Source organism: Alligator sinensis, unplaced genomic scaffold, assembly GCF_000455745.1.
Source record: "Alligator sinensis unplaced genomic scaffold, ASM45574v1 scaffold600_1, whole genome shotgun sequence".
In the NCBI taxonomy this organism is placed as follows: Eukaryota; Metazoa; Chordata; order Crocodylia; family Alligatoridae; genus Alligator; species Alligator sinensis.
In genome coordinates, this window is record NW_005841859.1 from 4,578,933 (window position 1) to 4,589,599 (window position 10,667).

Genomic DNA, 10,667 nt, shown 5'->3' on the forward strand with positions numbered 1-10,667 from the left:
GCTGTGAGGGGGGCGGGGGGGGAAGGGGAAGCAGTGGGCCCAGGCTGACATGGCAGTGTAGAGGGGAGGGGAGGAGCGGGCCTCCTTCCCTGCTCAGGCCCGGGTCCACTCCTCCCCCACTCTCCCTCCACTGCGCTGGCCCCAAGCCCACTTTTCCTATCACCCCTACCATCACTGCAGTGGGCCGGCTTTTTCCCACCCTCGGGCCCTTTCCCCCCTGACACCCTCTGTATCGGGCCCAGGCCCGCTGCTTCCCTCCCTCTGCCGCTGCAGCGGGGAGGGGAAGCAGTGGGCCCAGACCCTGCGCAGCAGATGGGAAGGAGGAAATGGACCCGGATGGGCAGGGCACAGGGCTCCGTTTCCCACCCCCTGTCATTCTTGACCAGCATTTAGCTAGTTTACAGTATAAGAGGCTGAACCTAGCAAAGCACCATTGACTTAAATGGAAATCAGTGTCTTGTGGAACCCACACATAACTGAACAAAGGAGGCTAAAAGAAATGAAAAGTGAATGAAAATTGTATTAGTGTCATGATGAGAGAGACTGTACTATATGACAGAAGCTGGAGGGGGAAATGTTTCTTTCACAAGCAATAACTCCAGAAAGGAACTGGGAGAAGGTTGATGTAGGATTCACAGAAATATGTTGGGTGAAAGATGGAATTTGTCAAGTAGGCTGAAGACAGTTTAAAATTACTTTGCAGGTAATAGATTCAGTGTTTCACAACTGGGCAATGTGTCCCATCTGTTCCCCAACATATCTTGATGAAGTGCGTAGTCCTGAATGGCTAGGAAGTTTAGCTCAGTAGTTAGAGAGTTCAAACTACTTATGCGCACGCGTGCGCGCACGCACGCACCCCCCTGGCTTGTTTCTGTAATCAAAATGAATGTATAGTCTCTGGCTACCTTCCTTCTCTGCAGTTGAACATTTTATAAGTTCTAAATATATATTCTGGTTTCATTTAAATAATTCGTTGTCTATGTCATAACAGCAAAATTCTTTTAAGGGTGTAATCAGTTGCTTCGCCTTAGTTTCTTGGATAGGACTCAAAGGCCGCTTCCAGACATGCATGGATATTTAGTTTCCTGGGGACAACTAGTGGCAGTGCACCTTGTGCTGCTGCTAGTTGTCTCCAGGGAACACACGTGCCATGTGTGCTCTGGCACTGGGTTGGCCTCAGCAGCTGTACCTGGAGTCCTGGGGGCCTTCCAGGGCTGCAGCAGTGGCGATCCTGCCATATAGAGTCTGACCAACAGCGGAGCACAGCTCTGGCTCCAGCTTAGTGTGACATACGCTGCCACCATGTGCGCCACTCCACTTTTTTTTCTGTGGGGGTTTTTTTTTTTTTTTTACCCCTGACCCATTCCTCCCCTCCCCTCCTATCCTGCCATGTCGGCCTGGGACCACTGCTCCCCACCACCACAGCAGTGGGCCAGCTTCTCTCCCCCTCCCCCCCCACATTGGGCCCACTCCTCACCCCACCACCACCCCAGGGGTCAAAAAAAAAAAAAAAAAAACCCCCCAGCACAAGGGAAAGTGGCCCCTCCCCCTCACACTGCCGGGTGTTTTTTTGCTTCAGTGGCCTAAAGCCTGCACTGTGCCAGGCCTGCGGCTCCAGCCCTGCTCTTGCAGTATGTGGCACCGCAGATGTGTGCATAGCCACACTCATCTGGATGCAGCCAAAAACTTACAAGACTTAACCAGAATGTCATCTGGCTTGATGAAATGTCTATTAAGCTGTGAAACAGCTAAGCAATGATGCCCTCTTCTGGAAATGTCAGATCTGTATACTGTCACATGCCATTTTACAAACCAAGAAAAGTCTTGCTATATGTTAGTCATGCAGTTAATTAATCTACTATGAAGCATGTGACATAGAGTTTAGGTAACAGTAGTTGCAGTAGAAATATCAGAGCATTGTCTCTTTAAAAGAATTTGATAGTAATGCCACCTCTGCATTCAGTGGGAAATTATAGAATAGAAGGACTGGAAGGGAACTCAGGAGGTCATCTAACTCAGTGGGGGCCACCCTTTTTGGCTGGCATGCCACAAGTTAGCCCCACACCCTCCCTGAATGCTGTTTCAGTCCTTTTCCCCTTCCTGATCTGCTGCTCTGCTTCCTTCTCTTTGCTCACAGCCTAATCTACCTTGCTTTCTGCTTCCTGCTCTATCTGCCACTGTGCCACATGCCTCACCCAGAGGCTGCCTGTGCCACTTAACACCCAGACTGCAGGTTGGCCACTCCTGATCTAGCCCAAGCCCCTGCTCAAGGCAAGATAAGCGCAGTCTAAGCCATCTCATACAAATGTTTATCTAACCTGCACTTAAGCTTTAGTGACACAGATTCCACAGCCTAATGGCTTGATATGGCCAAAAGCAAATACAGTCCCTGGTATACAAGAGCCATCGGTTGCTGTGGATTTTGCTGTTTATTTTCAAGGCTTACATAGGTCTTGAAATGGCTCAGAAGTGGAGACACTTGTGCAGAAAGAACCACCTCAGTGGGAGCCTGGAGTGCTATGTCCAGTTTTGGGCCCCATGTTTTAAGGATGTGGACAAATTGTCACTCTGTGCTGGACTCTCCCCAGAAATGATTAGAGGCCTGGGAAGCAAGACTTGTGAGGAAAGGCTGAGAAAATTAGGGTTATTTTAGTCAGGAAAAGAGAAGACTAAGGGAGCATTTGATAAGTCTTCAAATACCTGAAGGGTGATTATAAAGAGGTTGGAGATAAACTTTTTTTCTGGACTTTCAGAAATTTAGACTTTGAGTCGCTCAGGGAGCTGATGGGCAGGATCTCCTGGGAAGCCAGTCTGAGAGGGAGAGAAGTCCAGAAGAGTTGGCTGCACTTCAAAGAAATCTTAATAAGGGCACAGAGGAACAAAACATCCAAATGTGCAGGAAAACTAGCAAGTATAGCAAAAGACCAGCTTGGCTTAGGGAAGCCTTCAGGGAGCTGAAAAGGACAGGGGACTGGGACACATGATTTATAAGGACAGACTGAGGGAACTGGGCTTAATTAATTAGTCTTGATAAGAGAAAGCTGAGGGGGGACTTAATAGTAGCCTTCAACTACCTGACGGGTGGTTCCAAAGAGGATGGAGCTAGACTATTCTCAGTGGTAGCAGGTAACAGAACAAGGAGCAACGGTCTCAAGTTGCAGCAAGGGAACTTTAGATTAGATATTAGGAAGAACTTTGTCATGAGGAGGGTAGTAACGCACTGGAACAGGTTACCCAGAGAGATTGTGGAGTCTCTCCATCCTTTTAGGTTTTTAAGACCTGGCTAAACAAAGCCTTAGTTGAGATGATCTAGTTGGGCACGGTCCTGTTTTGAGCAGGGGGTTGGACTAGATGACCCCCTGAGGTCCTTTCCAACCCTAATTTTCTATGTCTCGCCTCTGTACTGCTTGGAGACATAATTGAATGGTGGGCATTAGGGATTGGCAAATTTTGGCCAACAAAACCTTTAGATACATCCTGTGGACATGGGTCTTCGGTGGCATTCAGCAGCACAGGGCATCAGATGTGGGCACTCTCCCTGTGCGTCCTCAGAGACAAATGGCAGCAGCAGCCGGATCTTAGCACCCATCCACTTCTGACCTGTACATTGATTCAGCAATCCCTCTGTAGAGAGATAAGTAAAACAGTAAAAGTACTATTGTAGGAATTTTTAGAGCAATCAAAGGGAGCTATCTAAATTCTCAGTGGGGTTTGGTTGCCAAACTGATTTAGGGCAGTGGTTAGCAACTTATAGCCTGTGGACATAGGGCTTCAGTGGTAGGGGAGGCTTTAGTAGCAGTTACTTTCTCTTGCTTCCACGGTGAGAAGCTCTGGCTGCAGGTACTCTGCTGCTGCTCCAAAGAGAAGCACCAGCTGCAGGCTCTCTATGCTTCTGTGCGTAAAAGCAGCAGCAGCAGTTGGGACTTAGCACCAGCCTGTGACCCAAAGTAGGTCACTCCAGCCCTCGGCCTAAAAAGGCTGCCGACGACTCGTGAAGGGTAATTTGAAAATCCCAACTTATGCATGTATGGAAATAACAAATTGAGCCTGGTCCTTTTGCCAAACCCATCCTGTTGCCTGATACCTTTCTTTAAAAAATGTACTATGCCTTAAAGACTAAGGTACTGGACTCGAAATTAGAGGTGTGGGTTTGTTGCCACTCACTGTGCGACTTCTTTATCTTTGTCTGTTTTGTGCAATCAGTTTTTAAGCTATTTGTTTAAAAGGTATTTTATGTAGCACTTAAAACCCATCCTCTGTGACCTTTAGATTGTTACTGTAATTCACAGCATTTTTCCATTTGCAGCCATTGAGTCTAGCTAACTATAAAGCAAAGTTTTCTGCTGTGTTGTGGCTTGAGGAGATCCAAGCTGAAATAGAGATCAAAGACTACAGCATGTATGGAATAACTTTGAAAAGGAATGGGAGCTACTTGGTCCTGGAGGTTCCTGGTTTGGCAGAAGGCAGACCTTTCCTAAATATAGGTAATGGTTTTAAGCTAAATAAACATGTTGGAGCTGAATAGCAGATGAGCAATATTCTCTGTATACTGCAAGGGAGCACTTAGTAGGGGTTCACAAGTGCCAGCTCTAGAAGCAGCATAGTCACATTAGCCTAGTACTGCATAATAGGCTGTGTGGAGAAGCCCATGAACAGCATCATACTAACATGGATATACAGGTTGCTCTGTAAGCCATCGAGGGCCACATGACAGGCAGCCAAGGACAGATTTCTAAATTTTTAGGGGCCCTGTGGGCCAGATAGATTGGCCTGGCGGGCCGCATCCAGCCTGCAGAACACATTTTGCCCACCCTTGCTCTAGAGCCTATATAGGGTTTTTCTGTTCAGTACTGCCCTGTCACATGACTTCTGGGTTGCTCTGTTCATTCTGGTAGGTTTCAAACTGATATATAGTGACTGATGATGGAGGTTTTGCATCAGATTTTGCTCCAGGTTGCACACACGGAGCAACTTAATTAATACAATGGAGATTTTGAAGGACCTTATTCTACCACCTTTTTTACCAGTTGTATATAGCACAGTGAGAATTTCACTGCACCTGTATCTTTACATTAAATATTTTAATCTCGTTTAATTTCTTTAAATAGGTGACAAAGTGAAATTAAAAAGTCAAGAATATTCTGAGCATAGAATAGAGTATATTGCCTATATTACAGAGGTAAGTTAACTTTTCTGCTAAAAAATTCTGTTGCCTTTAAGATTACAGGAGGAAAACTAAGATTGATTTTTTTTATCTAGTTTGTCATTTATGAAACTAGATTTGTTTAACCTATGTTCTGAAATGATTGATTCTACTTTATTCTGCTGTATATTTGGAAGAATTTACACCTTTTTGCTTTTTCTCTTAATACTAATACTAATAGATTTTATCTATTAAAAGCAGATTATAAAACATATATAAATATGAAATTGTGTTAGATTGAGTTTGGTTTCAACTGCTAGGAACAAATGGTCTGGGAAATGTCAGATGGAAAGGAAGTAGTGTGTGTCCTGAAATCCTAAAATATAGGGGGACAAGGAAAAACCAGTAAATAACTTGGTATTTTGTTTTGTGTTTTCCTGTTAAAAATAGATTCATGAAGAAGAAGTTGCTCTTAGACTTAACCCAGAATTTGTACAGTCTTACAACTCAGAACCAGTGGACATAGAATTTACATTCAACAGGTATTTGTATAGACTTAAAAGCTGTGTTTTGCTTTCCATGCTTATGCTAGGCTTTTTCATGTGATCAGTTCATTGTTCTTAGAAGTACATTAGTGGAGAAGGAGCAAATAAAATCTTAGGGCCTGATAACTTTTTTTTTTTTTTTTCCCTACTACAGCATTTTGTGGTTTCTGGCAAATGTTACTGAAAGGGAGTATTATATATTTTTATACCTGCTCTTTCAAGTGTAAATATCACCATCGGAAGCCAAGCAGTGGCAAAATGGACTTTCAAAGTTACAAGTAACTTTGGCATCAGTGGAAGTCAGAAATTGGCCAGATTAACCACTCCTGGGTTTTTGTGTGTCCTAATTGCATTAAAATCTATTTGGGAAATTAAATTTAACTTTTATTAAAAAAAAAACTTTCATCCTCCTTAGTAAACTTAGAATTAATCAAGTAATCTTTCAAATATTATCACAAAAATCGTGAGCAGAGGGCGGAAACTCTTGTGTTTTTTTTTAGTGCTGCATTTGTCTTTGAAGTGTGGCATTGACTTGGAGCAGGGGTTTTCAACCAGGGGTACGCATACCCCTGGGGCAGGGGTGGGCAGAATACAGCCTACGGGCCACATTCGGCCTGTGAGACCATTCTATCCGGCCCACGGGGCCCCTAAAATATTTAGAAAATTAAAATGCATCTGTCCTTGGTTCTTGTCAAAGATGACAGGAATCAGGGTCAGTAGGACCCAGGAGAAGCACTGGAGACCTCCTGTAACAGCAGGGCCCATCTGGGCGCACCCTACCCCCCCCGCGGCCCCCCCCCCCACCCCCCCCCCCCCAGCCTGTACCACGGGGCTGGGGGGGCATTGAGAGTGAGCGGGTGCGGGAGCAGGCCCTGCACCAGTGTCCCAGGGCCAGGACCAGCAGGGCCCAGAGCAGGGTGGCAGGGGGGCGTGTGTGTGTGTGTGTGTGTGTGTGTGTGTGTGTGTGTGTGTGTGTGTGCGTGGCTTGTTGACTGGCTGCTGGGGGACTCCTGCCTTCTCAACCGGCCACCGGGGGTACGCTGTTCCAGAAAGGTTGAAAAACCCCTGACTTAAAGGAATTACCAGATATCCTTATAGAGTAAGACTTGAAGCTTATGGAAACTTTAGGTTTGAATTTAATTCATAATATCACTATTGACAGGGTTACCAGCCGGCGATGCCATTTTGCTGTTGAACAAGCCATCTATCTGGGTGAAAAAGGTAACCGACTGAGCCTATTTCCAAGAGCAACAGTTATTGTGCTGATATCTTCTATGTGATCAGCCTCAAAAGTAGAAGAATTCCTATATCTGATGATAGTAGTTTGAACCTAGTTTAGCTGTACTTAAAAACAAATCTAACCACTGATGCCACCACTGAAAATTCTGCCATATTATCCAATATGACCACGTCAGAGTTAATTAAAAATAGCAGCTTTTTAACTATGTTTGTTACATATATAAAAATATATGCATGGACTTCAGTCCTCCAGTTCATCCCTCAAGGCAAAGCTTTCTCATAAATTGAAGGCAGTTAATTTGAAGTTCAAGAAAAGTTGGTAATGCATTTAACTTTGACAGTAAGTACTTTTATACTGCTTTTTACATGACTTTCAGAATGTTTCACCTTTTCTCCTTCCCCTTTCCCAATCCCAAAGTCTTATTTCCAGAGAGTCTCATTTTACAGTCTCCACAAGCTATCAAGACTTGGCATAATATGGGATATCATGTTACTGATGGACATAAACGGAATTCCATGCAAGCAGACAAGGTAAATTTACCATAATTGATTTCTTATGAATGTTGTACACTCAAGTGGCAACATAATGCTATTGTAGATGTGGCTGTAGAGACTAGCAGCATTGGATTAAAACTGTATTTTGCCTGTTTGATATCCTCCTCATTGTGAAGATCTTGATGCAAATTTCAGTGCTTAGGAGAGGGATAGCCTATAAACAAAGCTTTTTACTGTGTTCATAATCCTTTTTGAAAAGGAAATTGCTTATAAAATTTACAGGCCAGGATTGCCTAATTTGCTTTAAAAGGATTTTCTTTAGCTGATGTTTTTTTAATGTAACTTTTGGGTGGAAGTTCAATCTTATTACTAGCTGTGGCAAGTTGAGAGAGCCTTATCATAAAGCATGATTATCTGTTTTGGTGAGGTTGATCAAACTTCCTTTCCCTGTGTCTCTTAATTAACTGAGTTATAAAAAGAGGGCAGTGCCTCGTCTTCCCTTTCCTTCACTTTTTCTTTTTTAAAAAAAAAAGCCCCAGATATAGTGAGTCAACTCTGAAAAGAAACCAGCTGTAGCACTGAAAGCTTATTCAGAACTTCAGAGTACTTGTGTAATTAGCAGCAATTCAACCTGAAGGTATGATGAGTGACTTTATACTTTAATTAAAAGAAAAAAAAGTGCCACCATTTGGAATGTCTTCCTGTTATCTGTCTTTTCCCACTGATATGCAGATTAGAAGATAAAATTGTAAAACATTCTGACCACAGTTGGTGGACTTGAGTGTCAGTAGTCGCTTTGTATTTCTAAGGTTGATTTCCTTGTCTTCTCCAATGCCATTTTCAGGTTAAGAAAATGCAGAATAAACAAACAAAGTGCCTGGTTTCAGAGAAAAACACAACTGATATGGTGACTGTTGCTACACAGACAAGTAAGTTAGGCATGTTTTAATGTTTGCTTGCAATCAAATTACTGCCAGCTTGAGTTTAAAAATTATGTTTTGGGGGACTGCTTGTGTGTGGTTTGATAAAAGCATTATGGAACAGTAATAATGGACAAGTTCCAAAAGGTTGCAGATGGCTAACTCTTAATTGTAGGTCATCAAAAGGTTGGTAGGGACCTCCTCGGTCAGTGGTGGGCAAAATGCGGCCTGGGGGCCAGATGCGGCCTGCCAGGCCATTCTATCCGGCCCACAGGGCCCCTAAAAAATTTAGAAAATTAATATTTATCTGCCCTGGGCTGCCTGTCATGCGGCCCTCAATAGCTTGCCAAAACTCAGTAAGTGGCCCTCTGCCCAAAATAACTGCCTGCCCCTGTCCTGGGTCATCTAGATAATCTCCCTTCGTAAGTGCAGGATTTTCTATTTCTAAATTTTTCTAGATACCTATTTGGCCTCTACTTAAAGTTTAAGTTCCACAGTTTGTTCCTTTGTCTTACCATTAGACATCTTCTCCTGAGATTAAATTTTTAAATCTGCTTTGCTTCACTATAAATGGAATGCTGTGTACCCCAAAGTCTGTGCCAAGAGAAAAGTTGTTTTCTCCATCTTTATGGAAGCCTTTAAAAGAAAAAGAAAACTGAAAACTGCTATAACATCCACCATCTTTCATATTTTTTCCAAGGTGATATACTTAGTTTAATCACCTTTCCTCAAATCACTTGTTTTTCAATACTTTAAGCATCTTTGTATGAATCCAGTTTCTCCACATCCTATATTTTTCATAAGTGCCCAGAAGTGACATATACTACTACAGCTGATGCATATCCCGCATCTAGTAAAATAGTACTGTCATCTTCTGTGTCTTGCATACAAAACTGCTGTTAATACAACCTAAAATTGCACATGCCGCCTTTGTGATAGCACTGGACTGTCTCATGTTGAGTTCATGGTCCACCATAATCCTCAGATCTTTTTTGGCAGTGCAATTACCAAAATAGTTTACCTCCTTTCTGTATTTGTGCATTTGGTTTCTCTTCTCTGTGTGTAGCACCTTGCATTTGTCTGTGTTAAATTTCATGTTGTCGTCTATTGCCACATCCACCAATTTCTCTAGATCCCTTTAAATTTTAAATCTGTCCTACAAAGTGTTTGTAGTGTCTCCAAGTTTTATATTGCCTGCATATTTGATAGATATCCTTGCATCTGTCTACCTGAATCCTAGTCATTAATACAAATTTTAAGTAGCATTAGACCCAAATGCTACTTGTTGATTTAAGGAACTTCCTGCCAATCTGGTACCAGTTCATTTAGAAATGTTCTTTGCTTGCAGACTGTCAATCCATAAAATGGATTGTTGTTTAGTCCACTATTCTCCAATTTATTTCCATATGCTATTCTTATAAATGTCAAAAGCGTTTGTAAAATGTAGTTATGTCTACTGTATTCCTCTTCCATACCAAATAGGTTACCATGTTAACAAAGGAGCTTAAATTATTTTAACATGTTTCGTTTTTAATTTGACACCATGTAAAATTCTGGAAAGGGAGAAAGGAGATCTAGTCTTTAAAGAATTAAAGGATGATGCCATTTATTAATGTAAATCAGTACACTTTTATAGAAAATGGTTATCAAACGTTTTTGTCATTTTGGATGCAATTGCAAAGGTGGCTGATTTAAAGGTAACTGTGCTGATATAAAAGGCAGGATAGAGATGCACCTTGAAGACTAACTGAATTAGATGCATAAGATAACGTGGCTAATTATCTCTCTCTATGTCGATGTAATCTTGGATTTCTTTAAGGGATTCAGTCTCTCATTTGGGTTTTAAAATATACAGTCAATGAAATTTTTGTTAAATTAATTTAAAAATAATCAATTGATAGACCATACCAATTATTAGTCGTGAAGGATTACATTTATTATGGCGATATTTGTAGTTGAGTTCTATAGCACCTGCTCATTACATATCAGCTCTCATAATAGCAACAGTGAAACTGAAAAGAATATCTGTTTCACTGACCAAGCTGTAGGGTTTCCCAGGATTTGTGATTCAAGGCAGGCTACCACAGACTATCTCAGTACTACAGAACTTGGAAGCCCTGGCCTGCATTGTTGCATGTCTTTAAGCACCCTATCTTTAGCTGAGGCTTTAAGGATCCGTGCCGCAGAGCTGGGAGGTGGCTCAGATATTCCTGGTTTTAGGACAAACAGCCTGGCAGCCCTGGAGCAGTCTGTCTGGTGGTGGACTTTTTATTGAGCCCCAGACCCTGGAAGCACCAGGTGCCTTGCACTGTAACAGTCCAGCAG

General features: G+C 42.6%; 1 protein-coding gene across 2 annotated transcripts in view; it reads left to right on the forward strand.

Moving 5' to 3' along the window:
• MOV10L1 (Mov10 RISC complex RNA helicase like 1) overlaps nt 1-10,667 on the forward strand; it is a 57,321-nt gene that overhangs the window by 29,117 nt on the left and 17,537 nt on the right. For both annotated transcript variants that reach the window (XM_006016501.3, XM_025215368.1), the window contains 6 exons: nt 4,307-4,484; nt 5,109-5,179; nt 5,594-5,685; nt 6,851-6,909; nt 7,346-7,458; nt 8,267-8,351. In XM_006016501.3, coding sequence (XP_006016563.1) covers nt 4,307-4,484; nt 5,109-5,179; nt 5,594-5,685; nt 6,851-6,909; nt 7,346-7,458; nt 8,267-8,351 — 598 coding nt within the window. The remainder of the gene's footprint in view (nt 1-4,306; nt 4,485-5,108; nt 5,180-5,593; nt 5,686-6,850; nt 6,910-7,345; nt 7,459-8,266; nt 8,352-10,667) is intronic.